At 41.8% G+C, this 26,141-nt stretch overlaps 1 protein-coding gene across 1 annotated transcript in view; it reads left to right on the top strand.

Annotated features, from left to right (window-relative positions):
* The first annotated feature begins 12,338 nt into the window (after nucleotides 1-12,338).
* bsn (bassoon presynaptic cytomatrix protein) overlaps nucleotides 12,339-26,141 on the top strand; it is a 161,350-nt gene continuing 147,547 nt past the window's right edge. The window contains exon 1 of the mRNA XM_031901109.1: nucleotides 12,339-12,740. Coding sequence (XP_031756969.1) covers nucleotides 12,580-12,740 — 161 coding nt within the window. The 5' untranslated portion in view covers nucleotides 12,339-12,579. The remainder of the gene's footprint in view (nucleotides 12,741-26,141) is intronic.

Below are 26,141 nucleotides of genomic sequence, written 5' to 3'. Positions count from 1 at the left end.
TCTTAGAAATTCTCATTTTAAATTTACAAATGTAACTGAAATTCATATTCTTTATTTTATGTAACTATGTAACCCAACTAAATAACCTAACTTATTTATAACCTAATTATTTTGATTCTCATCCTGATAGCTAGTCAGTGACAGGTCGGTTTGTTATGGAATATGTCTAGTTTAGCTCTACTTGAAGGTAAAGCAGATACTAATCCACTGAACCCAGTCTGGAAAGCATGGAGAGCTCCCCACCAGATGGGCCCCAAAATGGCCTTTTACACTGAATGAATACAGCAATGCTCAACACAAACAGAGCTGTATTCATCAGGAGAAATGTTGGTCGTTGTGCTCCTTTTTGGTTCACAGAGACCTATGGCATTATTAAAAGTGCAAGGAAGGGTGCCAAGTTCAGAAAACACAAGGGACTGGGCTTGTCTTATGCCATTTGCACCCTTCACTGCACTTGATAAACAAATGGTATTTAAGTGTTTGCAAATATTTTCCAATGATTGCAATTCAAAATGTCTCTTTAAACAGAGACTGTAAAGAAGTAACAACATTCAGTTTTCTTTAGATTTGCAAGGCAACAATAGAGGTTGGTACAGAAAAGCCAACCCCTCCCCCAATAAAAAACAGTGCCAGGGTCCAAGGGGCATGGGCTCTACTTATAGGTAAAGAAGATACTAGTCTACTGAACCCAGGTGGGCCCCAAAATGCCCTCTTATACTAGACCTAAGAACAAATTTGTTGAGTTGTTTAAGGTTCATTTGCAAACATTACTGATCCCAGCCCAAATCTTGTATCACTCGCACAGCACCAATAAATGTGTCAGTTAGGGCAAATCTCCAGGTTGTAGGGCTCCTGTCCTGCACAGAGAACCTGCTGTTGTGCCATCATATATGACAGTAACTTATATATCGTGTTTTGGTTACATTCTGTTTGCAAAATCCCAGGGGGAGAGATGTTTATCATGAGATCCTGCTTATTTACTTATCCTTTCTTATAGTGGCTACTAAATTATTCTATATTGGCCACCATTTATTTTTTATTTAACAGCAGACAGGGTGCCTTTTCAGTGCAGGTCCTATTTTTAAGGTTTGTGTTCATTTAAGCTGCACACTGTCCCTTAAAGGAACAGTAACATCAAAAAATTAAAGTGTTTTAAAGTAAATAAAATATAATGTGCTGTTGCTCTGCAAAAAACTGGTGTTTTTGCTACAGAAAAGCTACTATATAAATAAGCTGCTGTGTAGCCACGGGGGCAGCCATTCAAGCTGGAAAAAAGGAGAAAAGGCACAGGTTACATAGCAGATAACTAGTAGATAAGCCCCATATAATGGGGGTTTATCTGCTATCTGCTAAGTAACCTGTGCCTTTTCTCCTTTGAATGGCTGCCCCCATGGCTGCACAGCAACTTATTTATATAAACTATAGTAGTCTTTCTGAGGCAAACACACCAGTTGTAGCAATGCAGGGCAACAGCACATTATATTGTAATTATATTGTATTATATTGTATTATATTGGTGTTACTGTTCCTTTAATGCAACATTTATTCATATCCTAGTTTGATTTTTTATTCTTTTCCATAATTTTACTGTCTATGTTACTTGTATTATTTCCCTAATGGGAGATGACTTGTCAATGCCGTCTAATGTAATCCTACCTAAGGGAAAATTACAAAGAGCTGTAAGTTATCTGATGGCATACTAATAATATCTGCTGTCTTTTATTAATCATGTCTGTGATATCTATTCTCTTTGACCAACTGGTTCGATCCCCAGCCATTAAGAACGACTCGTGCGCAGTTACACTTTAGTTTTTGTAGCAAGATACACATTTATTTGGTTCTATTTTCTGTTCTTATATTATATCTGGCAATATTCTTTGTGGAATATCCACACAACAAAGACACCCATAATATACCTATCACTGAAATTTGTTCCTTCAAAAAGTATGAATACATATAATTTTTATATGCTGAAATCCAGCTGCAAAACAGTTTTGTCTTTCTGCATCATTTGAAATCCTGGCAGGGGAGGAGGGACTAAAACACCGATGTTACAAATTGTAGCAACTTCTCCACAGCTTACAGACAGCATGCAGGAACTACATAACCCACAATGCATTGCACTGTGATGTTGTGGAGGGATTTGGAGGATGCAGGCTGAAGGCAGGCTGAGGACAGGTGACTACTGTTACATTTTATTTGAGTCTCAATGCAGTCAGCCAGATCAGCAGGGGAACAGGGGGCCAGGCTAAGGTATCTGTTCCAAACCATATCATTACATTAAAAATCATAAAAGGGTGCATATTATTTAACTGATGTATATTGAAACGTTTCTTGAAATTATGTTTACTTTTCAAAAAACATATTTTGTATTTGTATGGAGTTCCTTTTTAAATAACGATGCAGTATATCTTCTTGTGCAGAATGAGTGCAATGAATAGGGCTTTTCCTGAAAATACCTTTTAACTACTGTTATCACACACAAGTATGCCCCTTAGTACCCATTTAAAGACAACTTGTATCCAGGGTCTGGATGTGCTCTGCACCTTGTACCAGGTTAAAAATGATCAATTAATTAACTTATCAATTGCCAATGGCTGCGTCATAGCCCTGCCCCGTGACATCAGCGGCCCGCCCCATGATGTCACACCATCTCCTCCGTGCCTGGAGTTCCAGTGCAGCAGTGGTGCTAACCCTATCTACACTCCTGGGGCTCCATGCAGCCACAGGGTCTGGTTCCTCTGTATTTATTCCCCTGTCCAAAAGCATAACAGTGACAAGGCTGATCTACTGTGCCCTATATACAATTATATACACGCTAACTCTATGTCATTACATGTTTCCAACCTTGGACAAACTCAGCGACTGCCATTTGGGCCTAGAACTGTACAGAACCCACATTACAGTAATATCCAAGTCTCACCATGCCCTGGGATAAAAAGCAGCTGTAACAATGCTTGCCTCTGGTGTTATAGGCCTGGAATAGGCTAATAACATTTTTCTAGGGACCTATACTCTTAAGGCACCCTGTATAAAGATGTAGCTGAGCTGTGCGCGATTCTGTATATTTTAGTATATTTTCTTTCCAGAATTTAAATGCACCAAATCTTCCTTTTAGATTTGCTTCTAGCACGACCGCTTTGTCAACAACCTTCAGGTGACAGATTTATTTTTGCTGCACATTGCTCCCTTTTGTGTCTGTGCATGAGTTATGTGACTCTGAGAATAAAAGTGGAAGCCGGAATTGCATTCTCCACACTTGTATTTATGCTATTCTCATTGATAGAAAGGCACTTCTTTTTTCTCTTCTGACACAAATGATGGACTGAAATAAAGGCATTGTTGGGCAATTTTAAAATGCTAACTTTTTTATACTGCTATTAAAGGCAAATAGCACCAGAAAAACTAAATGCAATTAAGGGCACAGGGCCAATTAATTCTGATTCATATTTATGCTTGTGACTTTCTGCCCTACTCTGTACTTGCACATTACCTCACTGATTTGCCTGCTTTGATACCTATGAAAGTGCAAGGAGTGCTGTTTAACCAAGAGTTAGATGAGAACTAATTACTAAAAACAAATATGGCTAGAAATGCAATATTTTATATACTGAACTTATTGCACCTGGCTAAGGGCTAAACGCAACAGGAGATTTTGTAGGATGACAGACAAAACACATCCTACAAGTCGGACATAGTTACAAGGGCTAAAATATAATGGAACTGATAGAAAAACCTGATGTGTAAGCTACACCAACTTTTTTTTCACACTGAATTACATTAACTGCTGAATGTAGATGCAGGAATAAAACACACCATCAGACTGTATCTGATCCAGCTTTATATTACAGCCTATGTAAATCAAATTTTGTAAGATCCTTCAAAATCTTGTGCTGTTGCATGAAGGATCAGATTAAGTCTGACCCACAAAATCTGATGAAAATGTCCTTCAAAGTTAAAACAGGAGCTCCTCAACTTGGGTTAAAAGTGATAAAAGTGTCAGTGACAATGTACATGCTCAGTGAGCTGTTGAGAAAGTAAGCTTAGGGGTTGTCACAAATCAAGCAGAAAACAAGGTTTGCCTGTAATATAAGCTGATGCTACTGGTCTGATTATTACATTCTGATGCCAATTGCACTGGAGTTGCCAATTAGTAATAAACTGTATTATTTACTAGCCTTATAGTGTGACATTTATATTCTATATACAGAATGTGAGTGGGCCCCTAAGCTCAGGTAAGTGCCAGCAGCACAGAACATGTGCAGGGAATCAGCAGAAAAGAAGATGGGGAGCTACTGGGGCATCTTTGGGGGCACAGATCTTCCCTGCTAAAGGGCTGTGGTTGCCTTGGGCTGGTACAGAACATAACGTACAACATTTCTGCAATACTTCTTAAGTTAAGCTTTAGTTCTCCTTTAACTCCAATGCCCCCTTTGCATGTTGCACCCACAAGTGCTTCCATGTTGGGATAACTGAATTGCATACAAACAACGTTCCTGAAGCCACTTGCTCCATGCAAGTGCATTTCCATAATGCCCACACTGATGCTGAGGCCACTTACTCTTAATTCGCCAAACTGGCATTGGTGCATTTATATATATATATATATATGTGTGTGAGTGTGTGTGTTAATATATGACAGTTGATCTCTTTTTAGACAGGCTAAGGGGCTGATTTACTAAGACACGATTTCGAATCCGAATTGGAAAAATTCCGATTGGAAATGAACATTTTGCGACTTTTTCGTATTTTTTGCGATTTTTTCGGCGTCTTTACGATTTTTGCATAAAAACGCGAGTTTTTCGTAGCCATTACGAAAGTTGCGCAAAGTCGCGATTTTTTCGTAGCGTTAACACTTGCGCGCAAAGTCACGCCTTTTTCGTAGCGTTAAAACTTAAAAGGCGCGACGTTTCGCGCAAGTTCTAACGCTACGAAAAAATCTCGACTTTGCGCAACTTTCGTAATGGCTACGAAAAACTTGCGTTTTTACGCAAAAATCGCAAAATTACCGATCATTACGAAAAAAACGCAATCGGACGCATTCGGCCCGTTCGTGGGTTAGTAAATGTGCCCCTAAGTCTTCACTGTTCTGTCTTTATGGGTGATTAGGGCTTAGTTAGTAAAATAGTTCTGCATGCAGAGCCCTAACTGGGCACTAACTGCATATCTTTTGGCAATGCAGTATTTTGATTTATTATTAAGGATGCAAACCTTCCGCCCATTTATCAAATATGGTATTAGTTGCAGTGGCGATGCTGTGACCATGTCATAGCTAGTAAGTTAATAAGGCATTTGTGCGCTACTGAGTTGGTAGAAATAGTAGTAGTGCCTATTGGTGCAAAAGGCAAAGGGAATACAGGACCTACTCAAGGCAAGTGTAATGTACAGGGCACCCTTGTGCATAACGTTGCTGCACCTTGTATCCAATTCTCCCAAGCAACAAAAAATATATTTTAGGTATTTAGAAAAGCACTAAAAAGGCACAATTTTACTTCAGGTTTTCCAGCTACCACTGTCGCTTGCAACAGTAAATTAAACTTTTGTCTTATTAAATGTTATGATTTAGCAATTACGTTTCTCTTTCCCGTTCAGTAAAGAATTTGAACACTAATGTTCTGCACTTTATACCCAGGTGTGACTTCATGCCATTGTTATAGGTATTTAAAGTACAAAATAAAATCAGCTCTTCCTCTTTCATGGCCATGTTGGCAGCATTTTGAGAGAAAAACGACCTTAAAGAACACAGCGTTACACAGTTCACCTTACAGCACACATAAGGTTACCCTGCTGTCCAATTAATAAAGAAACTGAGACCATGCTGGGCCAAAAATAGACAGAACCTAAGCCCATCTATTATTGTGTTGATAAATCCTACAGTTGGACTGCACACTGCTCTGACAGGAAGCCAGCACAGCAAGATTCAGCCGTGATAATGTCAACTGGAAATGAAGAATAAGAATCAAAATCACCCATGAAACTCGGCATGCTGCCTCCTGAACAAAAATAGAGTGGCTCTACAGTAACAATATGTCATTAATCCTGCCATTAACTGAAAATAAAGGGACAGAATGAGTATTAGCCATTTTTTAAGGGATATATTATCAAAGGATTCTATTTAAATAGGTGATTTATCCTGAAGGCAGACAGTATTATTGGCTAAAGAACACCAAAATGTCCCTTTTATCTGCAAACTGGTTATATAACCAGTGAATCTTGGAAATACGGTATGGTTATTTGTAAGAAAAACTGGTGGGCAGGAAACATTGCTGCCACTGTGAATCTATCCCTATTATCATATTGAATATATACAAATAGTTTCATTCATTTTATTTCACAGTTTATTGTTCATTTGGGCCAAACTGGTCAAAAATGTCAAACCTGCTTGATGAACCCAAGAACTAATATCCATGGAATGAGGGTGTCTGTTCTTCTTATTATTTCAACACCCAAGTGGCAAAAATTAAATGAAACCTTGTACCTAATGCCAATATCTGTACATGTAGGGCCAGTTACAGGAAGGATTGTAGTAAGGAGCACTAGCATCAAAAATAGGAAGAGTGTGCTCAAACATGGAACACAGACAGTTTTGTTTGCATTTCTTGTGAATGTTTCACCTCTTGTTTCACTCTAATACATTTAATTACACCCCTCCCTTAATTTCTGCTTGTGTATATTGTGTAGCACATAAACATAGACTAGACTGCATCTGCAGCTTCCCCTAGATGGAGCTTGTTGGGCTGTGAGATAAGAAGCAGCTCAATGTACAGAGGCTTCTCAGTGGACTGCTGTTTTGTTTTGATTGTGCTTCCATTAACCATGAAGTTGAATCTGCAAAAACCATAGATATTTCTAATTAAAAATGCCCTATTCATTGAACTAATGTTAATAAGGGTATACTGCACCGTTAAAGGGACAGTAACACCAATATCAGTTTAAATGTATGATGCTGTTCCTTTAAATGGCTTTGGAGGAGAGGGATAATGTGAGGTATACTGTAGTTAAGCTGCACATGTTAATAAAGAAGCCTCTCTACTGACTTTTGCTTTAGCCCTCACAAAGGAACGCAGGCTGCCTGTTTTCGGGTTCTGTACCAGCCCAAGGCAACCACAGGCCTTTAGCAGGGAACATCTGTGCCTCCAAAGATGCCCCAGTAGCCCCCCAGTGCCCCCCAGCTGGCACTTACTGAGCTTAGGGACCCACTCACAATATTCTGTATATATAGAATATAAATATCACACTATAAGAATAATAATGCAGATAATTACTGCATGGCAACTCAGAAAACAGTGCAATTGGCATCAGAATGTAATAATCATTCCTGTAGTATCAGATTATAAAACAGACAAATCTCTTTTTCTTCTTTTTTGAGTTTCTGACAACCCCTAAGCATAGCTCTCAGCTGCTCAGAGCACACTGAGAAGACACTTTCCAAGATGGGCAGCTTCTGTGACAAGTTTGAAATCCTGGATCATTGCAGCTATTGAGATGCTGAAACGTTAGGCTGGTGTAGTGAGTACAGTATGTAAAATATGGCATTTTTAGCTTTATTAATTTTTAGTGTTTAGTTCTCCTTTAATGTCTGAAGTCTTTTAAAGGAAACTGCTCCATGGCATTGCATTAACGCAGAAGGAAAGGCTAAGTCACTTGGGGGTGCCAAAATGTTAGGCACCCCCAAGTGACTTTAATCGCTTACCTTGTACCCCGGGCAGGTGCCCCTGTTAGGAGAAAACGGCAACAGCCCGGGGTACCTGTAGCGAGCGCTTCCTCCTTCCTTCTGTTGTCAAAATCCCCGGGCCGGCGCATGCGCAATAGAGTAAAAAGCCGACTTTTCACTATACTGCGCTAGAGTGCGAAGAAGGAAGAGGAGACCACGCTCGCCGCTACCCCTGGCTGGTGCGGTTTTCGCCTAACACGGGCACCAACCCGGGGTAAACATTTTGGCACCGCCAAGTGACTTAGCCTTTCCTTCTCCTTTAACCTGGAGGGAAGTGATACAGATATTAAGAGGGGTGGTCTCAATGTTGCCTGGGGCTTTTATCAAGTTTTGTCTGTTGTTAGTTTTAAAAGGATAAAGGTAATTCTAACTAGTATAAAGGCTGTGTTAGATTTATAATAGGCTATATTTTATTAATCAAAAACCTCAGTATTAAATGGATTGTCCTCAAGCATCCTTATACAATACTGATAATGGCATTTAGAAGTTTGAATAAGGCCTTAAACTTATCATAGCTCTATTGTAGTCCTTGGAGCTCCAGCAAAGCCATGTTCATATCCATAAAATAAGACACAATGATAATGATTAATCTATATATATATTTATATAATTATGAAACTGCTGCTTAGGAACACATTGATTGGAATGCTCAGGAGAGTCTGCTCTAGGAGGGAAGAGAGAACATTCTTACTTACAACCACGGGCCATTCCGTGCGCTAAAACCTTCCCAACATGACAAAGTGCCCTCATATCACTGAGTTCCAAAAGACCAATTGCAATGTACAGTAAAAATTAAATAAACCAAGCAATTAACTGGTCTTGGTGAGCACTAAATTAACAAACATCCACTGGTATTTAAATTAAATTCTGCATTTTCAAACAGTTTCTCTTTAGAAGAAACAAGTTCACCCCCCTCTCTCTGGGATGACGGTAAGAAAGTGAACCCAGTAAGTGAGGCAACTTAAATATTGCTGAAGGGAAAATAACAACTTATAACTTAGTTATTTGCTTCTGTGTAACTACAACTCTACATGCAATTTCCAAATTCAGATGTAGAAGACCAGCATTTCTTTAAGACACTTTACTCTTTCCACTAAAATGCTGCACGAGGTGAAGAAATACAAGAACAGGTCATACATAATTCACATATTTTCAACACTGTGTGCATTGCAGTCGCTTTCATGTGCCATTACATACACTGCATCAGAATGAGGGGATTGGGTGGAGGTGGGAAGGCATTTTTAGGTGGCCCTAAAAATGAAACGGCAGAAAAATTAATCATCTCCAGCATGTATGTATTGCAGTAAACCTATTAACTTGATGGTTGAATAACCACTGCCGACACCATGGTTGGGGCATTAAACACAAGCAAGGTTTATGCATACTTTCTTTGTATGAATTTGTGTTGAAGCACAATATTCTTAGGTGCAGCTGTGCCTGTTGACTGCAAAGACGCTGGAATTATGGGAAAAAAATCCCTCTGTTTTTCAAATCCAATTTTCTACCTTTGCACCACAATGCAAAGTGCAAATTTCTGACGTAGTTCAAGTTTCAAGTTTATTGTCATATACAAATAACAATGAAGCATCATTACTGCAATTAAATTTTTTTGACCCGTGTTCCTCCCAACTTTACATAGACAAACAAAACAAAAAAAAAATACAAATATTAAATATAATAAAAGTGTGCAATAAAGGTACAAGTATTTACAATAATAAAATGCAATGCAATATTTGAAATTATGCAGTGAGGATTTAAAGTGGCTTTGCTTAAAGTGACACTGGGAAGAGTCCGGTAGTTATGGGGAGTGTGTGTTGGTTTGTGCAGAATGTCAGCAGTTCAGAAGCCTGATGGCTTGTGGGTAGAAACTGTCTCTGTATCTGCTGGTGCGGGTCTGGATGCTCCTGTACCGCCTGTCTGATGGTAGGAGCGTGAAAAGACTGTGGCTGGGGTGGTCGGGGTCAGAGAGGATCCGCTGCATCTTCCTCCTACAGCGCTGTCTGTACAGGTCCTGCATGGCCGGCAGTTCAGTCCTGGTGATGCGCTTTTTAGTTTTAGTTTTACCACGTTTTTTACACACAAGGCAGAGGGATTTTCTTCCCATAATTCCAGCATCTTTGCAGTCAACAGGCAGAGCTGCACCTAAGAATATTGTGCTTCAACACAAATTGATACAAATATCATTTCTGCTATTTGGTGTTCCCACCTGCAGCCGATAACAAAATGCCAAAAGGATGTGCCACTGGAACTCATAACAAGATTTGTTACAATGTTCCCATATTGAAACTCATATTAAGCCCCAGTTGCCCTTTACAGGCCAAAGAAAGTAAAGAATCAATTAGTTAGATGTCCTGGTGACAAATATTCCCCTTGTAAAACTGTCACACGTAAAGAAACGCGCTGTTTTCTTTTGGAAACAGGCAGTTTGTTTGTAAGCCCTGTGCAGGCTATGAAAACTATGGGCTTACAAAATCTTTGGTCTAGAATTTCTGAATAAAGTCAATACTGATGACAGAACTCATTCTAACAGAGCGCAGAACTACAGCCTTTTTTAACTAAGCTTAGTCCCCCCTCTGGCATTTCAGCATGGGGTAATTACCAATATTTTAGAAGGTTTGTTGTAATCCTGGCTTTTGTTCTGCTTTCATGAAAGTTCTACCTCCCAAAGAAATCAAGGACATTTCCCATCCAAAACACACAAAGCCTGTTTCTGTCCCACAACCCCATCACGAGGGCATAAAACTCTGGGATTTTAGTCGTTGCTCTCTGTAGCGCCCACTTAAAGCCCAAAATAGCTCAGTCTATCAGGTTAATTAAGCTTAAATTGGTGCTATTGTTGGGTATTAGTGGCCACACATGTGGAACACAGTTACTAGCAGATTCAAGAGAGTAGTTGGCAAAAGAATAAATATTTCCTGCTGTTCAGGCAGTTCTTCTAGCACTTCAGGCCAGTGAATGATTTGGTTACACTGATGGCCTTGTAATTAGGGGGTGTAACTGGTAAGATCATCTCTAAGCAAAACAGAGGGTGAAGTAAATAGGAAGGTTCATTTAAATTCTAAGCCAGACAGCAAGTGAAGCGGGTTGGGCAAAGGCAAAAGAGGTCTGAAAGTCTCTAACCCCTGTAGAAGGTGAGATTGGGCGCTTGCAAGAAGCCCAATAAGAAGAATCTTCACACTGAGAAGTAAAGGTCCCTGTACTGGTGGCTCTCTTCACCTCATTAGTTTAGATGCCAGCCCTTTACTTCAAGAGCACCTCAAACAATCTTTGGGGCCTCTTCTATTAGGGTCAGTCAGGTTATGGCTATCCAGATATTAGTTTAAGGGCAGTTATTTTAACTAATGGAATCTTTGCCCCGTACCAGGAAGTGGCTCATCGGTGCTAGAGTCAACTGCATTGTCACACGACTGTGCCATTTGCTCGGCTGAGTAAGCCAGTGCTTGGGCAGGTAACAATACATGGCTCGCAGCACCTTACAGATTGGCTCCTTCGATAGTGCCCCTTACAGGTGCAAGATAGGGCAATGTAACACAATGGAGCCTTTCTGCACCTAAAGTGAAGATTCATTTGCTACAATCATGGAAAGTGGCTAAGAAATAGCAGCGCTTGCCAGGAGCTTTGGGGCATATATTGGTGCCAGGCTACTAGCTCCAACCCTCAGCTACTAGCCCCATCCCTCGGCTACTAGCTCCAACCCTCAGTTACTAGCTCCATCCCATGGCTGCCACCTCCATCCCTTGGCTACTCGCTCCATCCCTGGGCTAATAGCCCCATCCCTCAGCTACTAGCCCCACCCGTGGGCTACTAGCCCAATCCCTTGGCTATTAGCTCCATCCCTCGTCTACAAGCCCCATCCACTAACTCCATCCTATGGCTACTAGGTCCATCCCTCATCTACTGGCTCCATCCCTCGGCTACTAGCTCTATGGTCCATCCCACGGTTGCTAGCTCCATCCCATGGCTGCTAGCTCCATCCCTCGGATGCTAGACCCATCCCCAGGCTGATAGCTCCATCCCTCAGCTACTAGCTCCATCCCTCGGCTGCTAGCTCCATCTTCAGGCTACTAGCCCCATCCCTCGGCTGCTAGCTCCATCCCTCGGCTACTAGCTCCATCCCCAGGCTACTAGACCCATCCCTCAGCTGCAAGCTCCATCCCTAAGCTACTAGCTCCCTCCCTCAGCTACTAGCTCAATCCCCAGGCTACTAACTCCATCCCTCGGCTGCTAGCTCCATCCCCAGGCTGCTAGCCCCATCCCTCGGCTGCTAGCCCCATCCCTCGGCTACTAGTCCCATCCCTCGGCTGCTAGCTCCATCCCCAGGCTGCTAGCTCCATCCCCAGGCTGCTAGCTCCAACCCCAGGCAGCTAGCTCCATCCCCAAGCTACTAGTCCCATCCCTCGGCTGCTAGGTCCATCCCCAGGCTGCTAGCCCCATCCCTCGGCTACTAGTCCCATCCCCAGGCTGCTAGCTCCATCCCTAAGCTACTAGCCCTATCCCCAGGCTGCTAGCTCCATCCCTAAGCTACTAGCCCCATCCCCAGGCTGCTAGCCCCATCCCCATGCTGCTAGCCCCATCCCTCGGCTGCTGACTCCATCCCTAAGCTACTAGTCCCATCCCTGGGCTTGTGGAGGACGCGGGGACAGACACGTGAGACTGTAGGGTACGCGCAGAGCGCCGTGCACGCGCGCCGGGAGCAGCAGCAGAGTCGGGAGCGCGCCTGGGGGCTGGTGATGGCGGAGGACAGAGTGAGTGAGTGAAGCGCTCGTCTCTTGCTCTTTAGCAGCAGCCCGTTCGGTGTGAGTGCCGCTCGCCTCCCGCTTCCCTCCGGCCCCTCTCCCCCTCTCCCCGCACACACTGACTGAGGCATGGGGAATGAGGCCAGCCTGGAGGCGGGAGAGGGAGGAGGGGGTGTCGGGCAGCCTCTTCCCAGCCCCGGGCCCGGGGGTTCAGCACCAAGCCGCGGACAGCTCCCAGGGCCCAGCAGCGCCGGAGCATCTCCTGCCGGGACTCGCCATGGCGAAGCCAGGTAAGGGGGGGGGGGGGGCTGGTACCCACACGGGGGGGGGGAGAGGGGCATCAGGCTAGAGATGGGCAGTGGGGCATCAGCCAGGAGGGCAGGAATGCTCAGCCCCTAACCCTCCGCTTATACAACTACACCTTCCGGAAGTCTCCTGCTGCTGCTAGGGATGCTGGGAGTTGTAGTCAGTTGTAGCTTGAGCAGCGGAGTGGGCACATTCCTGAATATACACCCTTTGGTACTTCCAGGAACAGGCACATTGGCAGAAAGGACAGGGTTATGCTCCACCCTCGGTGGGAAAGTGGGGCACCGGGCTGCAATCCAATGGCAGCTTCATGCCAGCCAATGTGTGTGAGCCCAGCAGGGCTGAAAGCTTCCATTACTCCTAATGTATCAGACGGTAGATGGGAATACTAACCATGAACCGAACCAGTACTGGGCACTCTGACAGGGTGGAACGATTTTTAGGGACTGAGGGATCCTACAATTTTGCCCCAGTAGCTGTCACAGGATTGTAATAATGTGTGGCCCCTCCCCCTCTCTCTGTGCCACTGCCTTATCCCAGTTATGGGCCTTCCACCCCCACCCATACATGCAATACTATATTATCTACACACATGGGCCTCAGCCCCCACCCATACATGCAATACTATATTATATACACACATGGGCCTCAGCCCCCACCCATACATGCAATACTATATTATCTACACACATGGGCCTCAGCCCCCACCCATACATGCAATACTATAATATATACACACATGGGCCTCAGCCCCCACCCATACATGCAATACTATTATATATACACACATGGGCCTCAGCCCCCACCCATACATGGAATACTATAATATATACACACATGGGCCTCAGCCCCCACCCATACATGGAATACTATTATATATACACACATGGGCCTCAGCCCCCACCCATACATGGAATACTATAATATATACACACATGGGCCTCAGCCCCCACCCATACATGCAATACTATAATATATACACACATGGGCCTCAGCCCCCACCCATACATGGAATACTATAATATGTACACACATGGGCCTCAGCCCCCACCCATACATGGAATACTATATTATATACACACATGGGCCTCAGCCCCCACCCATACATGGAATACTATATTATATACACACATGGGCCTCAGCCCTCAATAATCTACTCATGGGCACTGCATTCACTAACATACACATTCTAGTTATATTCTGCACATTCACTAACATACACATGCTAGCTAAGGCTCCTCCCACTATCAATACATTCACTCACACCCATGCTAGTTATGCAGTATATCCATTGACATACACATGCTAGTTAGGTCTCCTTCCGCTATCAGTACATTCACTCGCACACATGCTAGTTATTTCACTCCTCCACTATCAGTATTCTCTTTTCTTTTAGTACATGCAAGGGACATACATACAGACACAGACTGCAAGCTCCGCTAACCTACATTATGTCATCCTCCATCCATCAATACATTACTCATACACACATTCTAGTAATATCATCCTCTTTCCGTCAATACACTCACTCACATACATGCTAGTTATATCAGCCTCTCTCCAGTAACATGCTCAAGGCTCATTAACCTCACTATAACCCACAGGCAACTATCTCCATTTGCACCGAGATCAGCTCCCATTATATTAGCTATTACATCCATTTATATAAGCAGGTACACTCCCTGCATTTACACAAGTGTTAGTGGGGTGGGTAATGTGTAGGTTTGTGGGGCTCGGTTCCAGTTGCTAGTATGTCTATATCATGTAACACACCCAAGGATCAGCACCATACAAAACACCCGAGTAATTTCTCTCCCCAGTGCCAACAGTAACTGGCCCCACACCTTAATATAATGTGCCCATGTTTGGCACTGGGACCTTCTTTATAGGCAATACAATAAACACCATATCACCATTAGATTATTTCTAAACAAATCTCTTTACAATGCTGTACAGTTTTGTGTCTATCTGTACACATCCCCACACTGCGCAGGCTGTGTACTTCAGTTTACACACACCTACACAAACACACAAGGGTGCAGCACAGAGATGGGTGCCTTCTCTGGAATGTGTTTATATAACTGTCCAGATGTGGGGTTTGCTACAGGGGCTGGCCTGGCAGTGCCCAAATCATACCAATCGCTCCTGGTTATTTTGTACACTCCTCAGTTCCATACTGAGTATTTACCTTGCAGCCATAGTGTTTGGAATTTTTCTGTGACAGTGTAAATGTGCATATGAAGTGCTTACTGTTTCCTATTTCTAAATCCTTTCATGGCTATCAGAATATGTTATTGGAATAGCATCTCTCTCATTGGCAAATCTACTTGCAATTTGTTGTCATCATTAAGCTGAGCGATTTCCACTGACATCCATATGTTTCACCTGAGCTTTATATGTGCAAAGTGTCCCTTTAATATGGGCTGTCAGAAATCCCATCTACCATTGTACAGTGAATTATCAATACTCCAAAGAGCTTGTTTTTTTCCCAGATGACCATTAGTGCTGATTCAACAATTCTGCATAGAGGCAAATCTGTTGCATGTTCAGGGTTAATCATGCATATTAAATATGGTATAGTCCTGTTCCATAGGCTTTTGACAGTATTAGAGCGAGCATCGTACTGATTCATAGGTTGGGTTCATTTGTTCAGCAGCCAAGCTTTCAGATGATGGATCCTGGGAAGTGGGTTGCGGTGTAATCTCTCCTTTATCCCTCTCTTGATTTTTCCATTCATTGGATTTTTATGGAACTGATTGTTGACAGAGGGAATTAGCCCACGGCAGTTCTAAGCGAAACTGGTCAAATGCATGTTCCATTTCCTTCATCCCTCTGAGCCGGATGGGAGGGGGCTGATATTTCATTTGCAGGGAAGAAAGACTGAAAAAAAGACCGAAAAATATAAAAAGGAGGGGAAAGAAAATGAACAGATGAGAAACAGAGAAAAGAACGAGTAGAATTTACATGAAAAAGAGGAGAGCGAGGGAGGAGAGATCTGAAATGCATTGGTAAGCAGATAGTGTAGAAGCAGAATTAGATAGCACTAAAGGTACGGACAGATATATATATATATATATATAGTAAAATAAAGGATAAGCGGCTTAGAACAGTGACATCGTGAGTTATAGCATAATGATATAGCACTCATGCCTTAGCTACTATTCACAATCCAATTATAAATATAAAAACATGGTTTATGTTCAGTTATAATACCAGGTAGTGTTCTGGGATCAGTGAAAAGGCTGCTGAGTTGCCATACAGAGCACTAGATCCCACTGAGATCTGGTTCTGATATGTGATCACATCATTTAGAGAGCAAGAGACATTTCAAAAGATGAACATTGCAGTTGGACTTTATTAGCCAGTGCAGCCATTCAGCTTTTTGCCAGTAATGGGAAAGAGATCAGAGAACGGAATGCCTTTAAAGCAAGTCACCTCCATGCCCAGCCCCCCAATCATGTATTTGGAATCTCGTATTTCACTCTCCCGTGTTGGTGCTATTGGCTGTCCATGCTGCAATTCGATGGCTATTTTGTCCACTTTCCATGCTGCGTTATCTATGTCTTATTCACCCACCCAAAGATTTCTTATGTTATTTGTATGGCTGTTTACAGCTAATACCTAAAATGTTTTTGAAGATTAAGGTAAAAAAGTGTTTTTTGTAAAATAAATATTGGACCCTTTAGAGCAGGGTTCTTATGTATGTACTGCGGTTAGCTGGGGAGAAGGCTAATGGGAGAGAGTTCTGAGAGTGGGGCCGAGGCTGCCTGGCTGCAATTTCAGCACCTCTCAACCTCCCTGCTTTTGTACTTGAATTGTAATTGAAGTGAACAGCTACTAAAACTATAACAAGTATGTTTATTGCCTATATGGTCAATCTGGAAATGGTACATGTATGGGACCTGTTATCCAGATTGCTTGGGACCTGGGGTTTTCTGGATAAGGGATCTTTCCATAATTTGGATCTCCATAACTTAAGTCTGTTAAAAATCATTAAATATTGAATAAACCCAATAGGCTTGTTTTGCCTCCAATAAGGATTAATTATATCGTAGTTGGGATCAAGTACAAGGTATTGTTTTATTATTACAGAGAAAAAGGGAATCATTTTTAAAAATTAGAATTATTTGCTTATAATGGCGTTTATGGGCGATGGCCTTCCATAATTCGGAACTATCTGAATTACGGGTTTCCGTATAAGGGATCCCATACCTGTACATGTTGTCAGAATGTTGTAACTCCGGAAAGCCTCAGTTAAAATCCATCCACTTGCTTACCGCTACAGGAAAGCTTCCATCTTTAAAGGCGTTGTTTACCTTCAAATTCACTCTTAGTATGATGTAGAAAGCAACATTCTGAGACAGTTTGCAATTGGTCTCTGTTTTATATTATTTGCAGTTTTTGAATTATTTAGCTTTTTGTTCAGCAGCTCTCCAGTTTGGAATTTCAGCAGCTATCTGGTTGCTAGGATCCAATTTAACCTAGCAACCAGGCAGTGGTTTGAAAAAGAGACAGAAATATGAATAGAGTAGGGTCTGAATAGAAATAGTGATAAAAAGTAACAATAATAATAACATTGTAGCCTCACAGAGCAATAGTTTTTTGGCTGCCAGGGTCAGTCACCGCTTTTTGAAAGCGAAAAGGAAGACAAATAATTAAAAACTATAAAAAATAGAAAATGAAGACCAACTGAAAACTTGCTAAGAATAGGCCATTCTGTAACATACTAAAAATTAACCTGATGGTTTTAACATGACATTGAACCGATACTGTCACGAACCTTAACATTAAACCCTGTAAATGGGTTACATCACAAAAGGGATTGGGTAGTGGGATGTGGGGTGCGTTTTGGTCGTGCCTCAATATCGTGCCTAGCTGATTACCAAAGTCCCCCAATTAAAGTTGCATAAATTGGGGCATTGAAATCATATATTGCTTTACACCAAAAGATCCACTCGTTTGGCAATGTCGCCAAGCGAGTGGATCTTCTCCCGATATCCCCCACCTACGGGTGGGCGATATTGGGAAAATTCAGGGTAATTCGATCGTTTGGCCCTGGGACCAAATGATCGAATTATAACGGCGGGTATAGGAAAAGTCGGTCCAGGGACCGCATCAGCGAGCCAATGCGGTCCCCGATCCGACTTGATTTTCTATCCTGCTTGATTGATATCTGGCCCATTTCAGGCCAGATATCGGTCGGGCAGGCCTGTCGTGAGTGCCCATACACGGGCTGATTAGCTGCCGAATCGGTCCAAGGGACAGATATTGGCAGCTACTATCGGCCTGTGTATGGGGACCTTTAGGTCGTGTATATATTCTAGATTCACTAGAATCCTACCAATAAGGGTGTGGCGCTTACTTTTCTACTATAATAGTGACCTGAGCTCATCTCTGATTGCAGGGAGAAACAATAGCAGTGTACCACCTCCATTGAGAGCCTTTATATTCTGAAGAACACAAAGAGGAGACATCTGCAATGTGTCATTGTTTAGCATGCATACAGTTGGTATTATGCAAAGAACCAGTATAAGGGGTATCTTTATTGGCTTTAGGACATAAAAGAGGGGAGGAAACATATATTGTACAGGTATGGAAACTGTTATCCAGAAACCTATTATTCGTAAAGCTCTGAATTATGGGAGAGCCATCTTCTGTAGACTCTATTTTATTCGAATAAGTCAGATTTTTACAAATAATTTCCTTTTCTCTTTATTAATAAAAACATGTACTTGATCCCAATTAAGATAACATTGATTCTTACTAAAGGCAGAACAATCCTATTGTGTTTAATTAATGTCTAAATAGTTTCTTCAGTGGAGTGGAGTTAAGGTATGGAGATCCAAATTACAGAAAGATCCCTTATCTGGAATATCCCAAGTCCTGAGCATTGTGGATAACAGGTCCCATACCTGTACTATAATGGGTAGAGTAGATTCCCCTGTGTATGGTGCCTGGGTTGTGTAAGTAAATGTGCCTACAGGAAGTATGTTCAGCTGTAATGGCTTTACTGGGCATTTATGAGTTTTCCTGTAGAATTTCCTCTAGAACAGTGCTGTCCAACTTCTGTTGTACCGAGGGCCGGAATTTTTCTGACCTGCATGGTGGAGGGCCGATAATGGAAGCCAGTTTTTACCACTCCCCTTTTTGAAACCGCACCCACTTGAAACCACACCCATGTTATCACATGACCATACCCATATTAATGGTTGTAGTACAGCAAAAACCTGCCATACTCTGCCTGCCTGTGTGCCATACTTGGCTGGTTTGCGCCATACTTGGCCTGTGTGTGCCATACTCTGCCTGCCCTACCCTGCCTGTGTGTTCCATACTCTGCCTTCCCTATCCTGCCTGCGTGTGCCATACTTTCACTGTGTTTGCCATTCTTGGCTGGTTTGTGCCATACTTGGCCTGTGTGTGCCATACTCTGCCTGTGTGTGCCATACTCTGCCTTCCCTACCCTGCCTCTGTGTGCCATACTCTGCTTGCCCTATGATGCCTGTGTGTATGGCACACACAGGCAGCCTACAGTGACACAATGCTGGCACTGTTCCTACAGTCTGCACAATAACTATATATTAAAAAACTTTATAATTGCAGTACCACCTCAGTATATGTTCTTTTTGTAGTGTGCAGGGATTATTTGTGGGTTTCTACTGCTCCTGAGGTGTGAACAGGGGAACAATGGGGGTGATTACAGCCTGAGCCTGAGGTGTGAACACTGCAGGGGGTGAACAGTGCAGAAACTAAAAGGTGTGAACAACACAGGGGATTACATATTTAAACAATACAGGGGGATTACAGCCTGAATCTGAGGTGAGAACCATGCAGGGGGGGCAGTTAATCACAGTACTGATACCATTTAAAGCTTACACAAGAGTAAGCCATCAAAGCAGCCAGACAGGTGGGGGGCCACACAGAGGGGGGTCGCGGGCCGCATGCGGCCCGCGGGCCGCCAGTTGGACAGCACTGCTCTAGAATAATGTGCTGCATACAGTATGAGCTGTATATCTAGTATCTGTATAATCTATGAATATTCAGATTTTTAAAGATTATCTTGCTATCAGTGGGAATGGAAAGCAGCTGTGGAAATTGCAGAGAAAGGCCGTCAATGTCATGGCACATTCAGTGCATCTTAAGCATCTTTATCAAACTTTAAATAGCTATTTAGCGTGTTGTTGATTTGCATATATTAGTATAACAATGTCTTCGCAGCTCGTTGAAGGAAAAAAAAAACACAAATGGATTTTGTAAAGTGTTTTCCAGAGCCATTGGGGCCGTGTGATGCTTTTTATACATTAAATGGCAAGCTTTTAGGCAGTGGCATTTCCAAATGAGGAAAGGAACACGCACTGGTAAACATGTTAAACATTATAGTGTCAAGGCTTTCTGTCTCCCCTTGAAATGTTTCATTGATTATGAAGTAAGGAGCTAATGATGGGTTGGGAGGGTAAATAATGGTGCACTTTGGGATGGGGTAGGACTTGTGAATGTGCATGAATGGGAGTGGCAAGTTATTTGGATGTAATAATAAGTCATTAGCTTTTTTTTATATGATTAGCATTAATATACTGCTGCACAGAATAGATATTTACTGGATAACCCACTGTGATCACAGAATACATTATTCCGACATTTTTTTTACAGATCTTGGCTACTTATGGGATTTGATATTTACTATAAATAGGAAAGGGTTATGTAGGGCATGATGCCAGGTTTATTTATTAGCAGATTTAAGTTGTTTTTGTAAATAGGCTACCTTTCTTAGGGCTGTTCCCTAGAATTATCTTTAAAGTAAAGACACATGGAGCTACTAGTAGCAGCTACTTGTAACGGCTACAGAAATAGACAATGCTGATCATTTACAGATGACTGTCTCTATGTGTGTTTTAGCAGAGGCAATTCTCAGTATTGTCTATGGCAGGGCATTTTCTGGCATTAAGTAGCCGTGACAAGTAGCTACTACTAAGTAGCTTCGTGTGTCTTCACCCTTAAGATCAAAAGTTAGATTGAAAGGCTGAGAACGGAAAGAAAAGAATGTAATTGTAAATGTAATTACTGTAACATTGATATGACAGGCTGCTGCAGCTGACCCAAGAGGTAATACCCCCACCTCAAACTCTTAGTGACACAGAGAATGCAGACCTTAACCATGCTGACCCCTTGTTATATTCTCTGATCCCCTCAGTACCTCTCTATAGAGTTGTCCTACAGCCCCTGTCCCATAATAATCACCAACCATATATATATATATATATCCCATAATAAACACAAACCATATATATTCCATAATAATCACCAACCAATGTATTCCATAATATTCACAAACCAAATATATCCCATAATAATCCCAAACCAATATATCCTATAATCATCACCAACTAAACATATCCCATAATAATCCCAAACCAATGTATCCCATAATAATCTCAAACCATATATATTCCATAACAATCTCCAACCATATATCCCAAAATATTCACAAACTAATTATATCTCATAATAATCACCAACTATATATATTCCAAAATATTCACAAACTAATTATATCTCATAATAATCACCAACTATATATATCCTATAATAATCACCAACCATATATATCCCATAATAATCACAAACCAAATATATCCCATAATAATCACCAACCATATATCCCATAATAGTCACAAACCATATATATCCCATAATAATCTCAAACCATATATATCCCATAATAATCTCAAACCATATATATCCCATAATAATCTCAAACCATATATATGCCATAATAATCTCAAACCATATATATCCCATAATAATCTCAAACCATATATATCACATAATAATCTCAAACCATATAAATCCCATAACAATCTCAAAATTCCATACAATGGAATGGGTTTCATGTTTAATTTGTAAAGGACTTTTATTATACAGCTTTTTATGTGGGGGTGACAGGTCCCGTTTAAGATAGAAATCACTTTACAATGTCCTACTTTTTTCCAGCGGGGGTGGGTGCAATACATGAAATTAGCACAGAATTTCTCTTACATAACATTTGGGGGGGACATAAATAAAACTGGCAAGCTGTTTACTCTGGATGTGACAGGGAATCCCAACCTTTTTGACCTGTGAGCCACATTCAAGTGTAAAAAGAGTTGGGGAGCAACACAAACATTAAAAAGGTTGGGGATCACTGCTCTAACATAACTCGTATAATCCTGCATTTCATTTGATAAATTGTGCCTGGTGGGGGGTCAGTACCCACTGCCTTAAGGTTCATGTGTAGTGCCCGGTGTGTCAGTGCCGCTGCCTCTAACTGTACATAAAATGCTTGTATCCACTGCATTTCTTAGTATTCTTTGAAGGAAAAGTAAAGGCTAGGAAAGTTCTCTCAATAGTGCCCTTAAGTCTCCCCATATTTCTGCCGTTCAGATGATCAGAAGCCTCATAGGAAAAAAACACTGAGCTCTGTAAAGAAAGTTCCCATAATGCCTCACTCCTGCACCAAGACCGGTGAACATATGCAGTTAGTAAGACTATGAGGAAGCTTCCTGCTGATTGGCTCAGATCCACATTCCTAAGTGGGGGAGGGAGTTCTTAGCATTCTTGAGGAAGGGTGGAGCAGGAGAGGAGAGAGAGGAGAGAGCTGCATGTCTCTGGCACAGGAAAACAAAGAGACAAGAAATCCTGTTTCTTTTGGGCACTATTGAGAGAACTGAAGGTATGTCTGTAGCTTGAGATTAACTCTTTATTAGCCTTTCTTTCTCCTTTAAGTCAGCCCATGTATGGCCAACTTTAGCCTCCCCAAACAAAAAAAAAAACACCTTCCGCCTATGAGTTACATAGAAGGGAAATTAGGTCCTTCAGCACAAACCATTTCATCATCAGAACCTAAACTCAAACCGGCACCATCTCTGAGCTTTGTCGGTGGCTGAATTCATTTCTACCCGCCCTAGGACCTAGTTTAGTATCTTTACTTTAAACCATTCTCCAGTCCTGGGGAAAGTCTGTGTCGCCTATACTGTTGAATCCCCCCCCCCCCCCCGCCTTCCTTCCCGACAACAATTTATTGGTGTCAGCAAAACTATCCTCTCTAGAAAAAGCTTAAAGTCTGTTACTTTTGTTCAGCGGCACGTGACTAAAAGGGTAAAAGTCAAAGGATCAATATGAGGTTGGCTCCACCATTCAAGCAGAGCAAGATGAGAGGAAAGACACTCAGCTGCATGATGTGGAGTACATTTTTTCAGTTACAAATAAACACTATTTCAAGTGATAGAAATGGCAGTTTGAAGGTACCAGACACAGGGCTGATTTGCTAGGAATCCAGTTGAAGCTTCAGTAAAATGTGTTCCAATGGTGCTTTTAGTGGTGGATACCATAAAACAGAACAACCAGCTTTCCAGAACACTGCATTAAAGGTGAAGGAAAGTCATTTTGGCATTTTACTGCCAATAGATTCACCACATTAGTGCCACCTAGAACACTATATTTATTCTGCAGAATCCATGACCATACCTGAGTAAACAGCTTTAGAAGCTTTCTCCCTTTGCTTAAGACAGCAGCTGCCATTTTAAGTAGCTTCCTTCCTGCAGCTCTAGCAGTTATAGCTCAGATCATACATTCCTAAGGGAGGGGGGAGGGAGTTCTTTGCATTCTGGTGGGAGGGGGGAGCAGGAGAGGGGAGAGAGGAGAGAACTGCGCAGACTCTGGCACTGGGAATTAAGGCTGTTTCTGAGAGAGGAAGTCAGACACTGGAACATCATGTTTACAGAAGAAGAGACAAGAAATCCTGTGTTTCTTTTGATAGAGGACTCAGTGCAGCGTTTCTGTGCTTATGGCTGTACTTACATAGACCTTTCTGATAAAGCTTACTTAGTTTTTACATTTCCTTCTCCTAATACCATCTTGCCTGTTAGTTGTGTGTCGCACTGCCAAAAATAAAGTTTTACCAACATAACAGAAAATATTGCAACTTTCTACTACATTTATTGCAAAGTTTCAACAAGTGTAACCATATTTGTAATTGCAGTTGAAAGCAACTCCCATAATGCCTTGCATGCTACTTCAGAGGGATGTTAATCAGTTGGCTTTCAGAAGATGCAGTACAGACACTAGCAAGGGAATTTAAAGCTCTATAAGTGTGATCTTCCCGTATATCTTAACTGACAGCCGTGGCCCAACATGATTTTAAAGGATGCCATTCTAATTTAAGTTTTTCTAATCTAAGTTTTTTCTATAGGGGATCTAAAGTTCTTTGCCATTTACAGTGATTTAGCTCTCTAGTTCCCGTGACAGTGGCTGTAGGCTTAATTCAAGGGTGAACACAACTTAAGCTTTTTGGAAAGTAAACATAATTTCAAGCAACTTTTCATTATACATTAATTAAAAATATTCAAGTCATGATTTTTAATGTAATAATATGGTTTGGAACAGTTACCTAAGCCTGGCCTTTGCGACCCCCCAAAAATATAACAGTAGTCGACTCTTCTCAGCCTGCCTTCAGCCTGCATCCTTCAAATCCCACAATTCCCTACACATGTCATGTCAATAAGGAAAGGAACATTGTGTGTTACATAGTTACATAGGGTTGAAAACAGACCAGAGTCCATCAAGTTCAACCCTTTCAAGTAAACCCAGCACATACAAACCTATACTTACCTATCTATACACTCACATACATAAACTATATATACAACCAGTAATACTAACTGTAGATATTAGTATCACAATAGCCTTGGATATTCTGCTTGTTCAAGAACTCATCCAGGCCCATCTTATACGCATTAACAGAATCTGCCATTACCACATCTCTAGGAAGGGCATTCCCCAACCTCACTGCCCTCACCGCGAAAAACCACCTACGCTGCTTCAAATGGAAGTTCCATTCCTCTAATCTAAAGGGGGGGCCTCTGGTGCATTGATTGTTTTTATTGGAAAAAAGAACATCCCCCAACTGCCTATAATCCCCTCTAATGTACTTGTACAGAGTAATCATGTCCCCTCGCAAGCGCCTCTTTTCCAGAGAAAACAACCCCAACCTCGACAGTCTCACCTCATAGCTTAAATTTTCCATCCCCTTAACCAGTTTAGTTGCACATCTCTGCACTCTCTCCAGCTCATTAATATCCTTCTTAAGGACTGGAGCCCAAAACTGCACTGCATACTCAAGGTGAGGCCTTACCAGGGACCTATAAAGGGGCAAAATTATGTTCTCATCCCTTGAGTCAATGCGCTTTTTTATACAAGACAGCACTTTAATTGCTTTAGTAGCCACAGAATGACACTGCCTGGAATTAGACAACTTGTTATGTACAAAACCCCTAGATCCTTCTCCATTAAGGAAACCCCCAACACACTACCATTCAGTAGATAGTTTGCATTTATATTATTCCTACCAAAATGCATAACTTTGCATTTATCAACATTGAACCTCATTTTCCAGTCTGCTGCCCAGTTTTCCAATTTTGTCAAATCGCTCTGCAAAGCGGCAGCATCCTGTATGGAACTTATAGGGCTATGTAGTTCCTGCATCCTGTCTGTAAGCTGTGGATAGGTTGTTACAATTTGTAATATCAGTGTTTCAAATGATGCAGAAAGATAAAAGAACTATTTTGCAGCTGGATTTCAGCATATAAAAATGGTATCTATTCATACTTTTTGAAGAAACAAATTACAATTATAGGAATATTATGGATTTCTGTGTTGTGCAAATTTTGCTTCAGAAGCTGGAGTTCCCCTTTAAATATGCAGTGAGATGTGATAAATCACTAGTGCTAATGTAACATTGCTGCTTCCTCCTGGCTGTAGCCCAGCGCTAACATCTGTAGAGGGCAGACAGAGCAATATGGAGAGCAGTGCCTCACTGGGGGACACCACCTGCATATAAAGGTAACCCCTAGTATAAACACCAAACTAGAAAGAACACATTTGCTCACCTCTAGTGCTGCTTAGTGTGTCTTCTAGCTAGCTTGGACCTGTAAAGGGTTAAGGTGGAGCAGAGAATTGTATTGATTCTAGAAAAACTGAAGAAATTGGCATTCTGCTCGGAGGCAGTATAAACTCTAAACATTATACATCTGCTGTGTATCTTTACCAAAACACCAAGGGACGGTACAGATGTGACTCGCATTCTTATTTAGCATTTAACTGAGATTCCTGTGTGGTTCATTGTTTTGCTGAAAATCCTTGAATGACCCTACAGAGCCCAATATCATTTTAAGCTGTGCGTGTATCTTGCAATAGTGCAGGACTATTTTCAGACCCTCAAGGACAATTAGAGACAATGCAACAGATTCACCGGTACGGTAATATACAGCACAAGGTTCTGGGTTTTTGTTTCTCTTCTGTACTTTCAAGCAAGGTCACCAGCTTGCAGGGTTTGAGCTATTTCATCTTCTCCC

Source organism: Xenopus tropicalis, chromosome 4 (genome assembly GCF_000004195.4).
Source record: "Xenopus tropicalis strain Nigerian chromosome 4, UCB_Xtro_10.0, whole genome shotgun sequence".
Classification (NCBI taxonomy): Eukaryota; Metazoa; Chordata; class Amphibia; order Anura; family Pipidae; genus Xenopus; species Xenopus tropicalis.
This window is presented reverse-complemented; position numbering and strand designations above follow the sequence as displayed.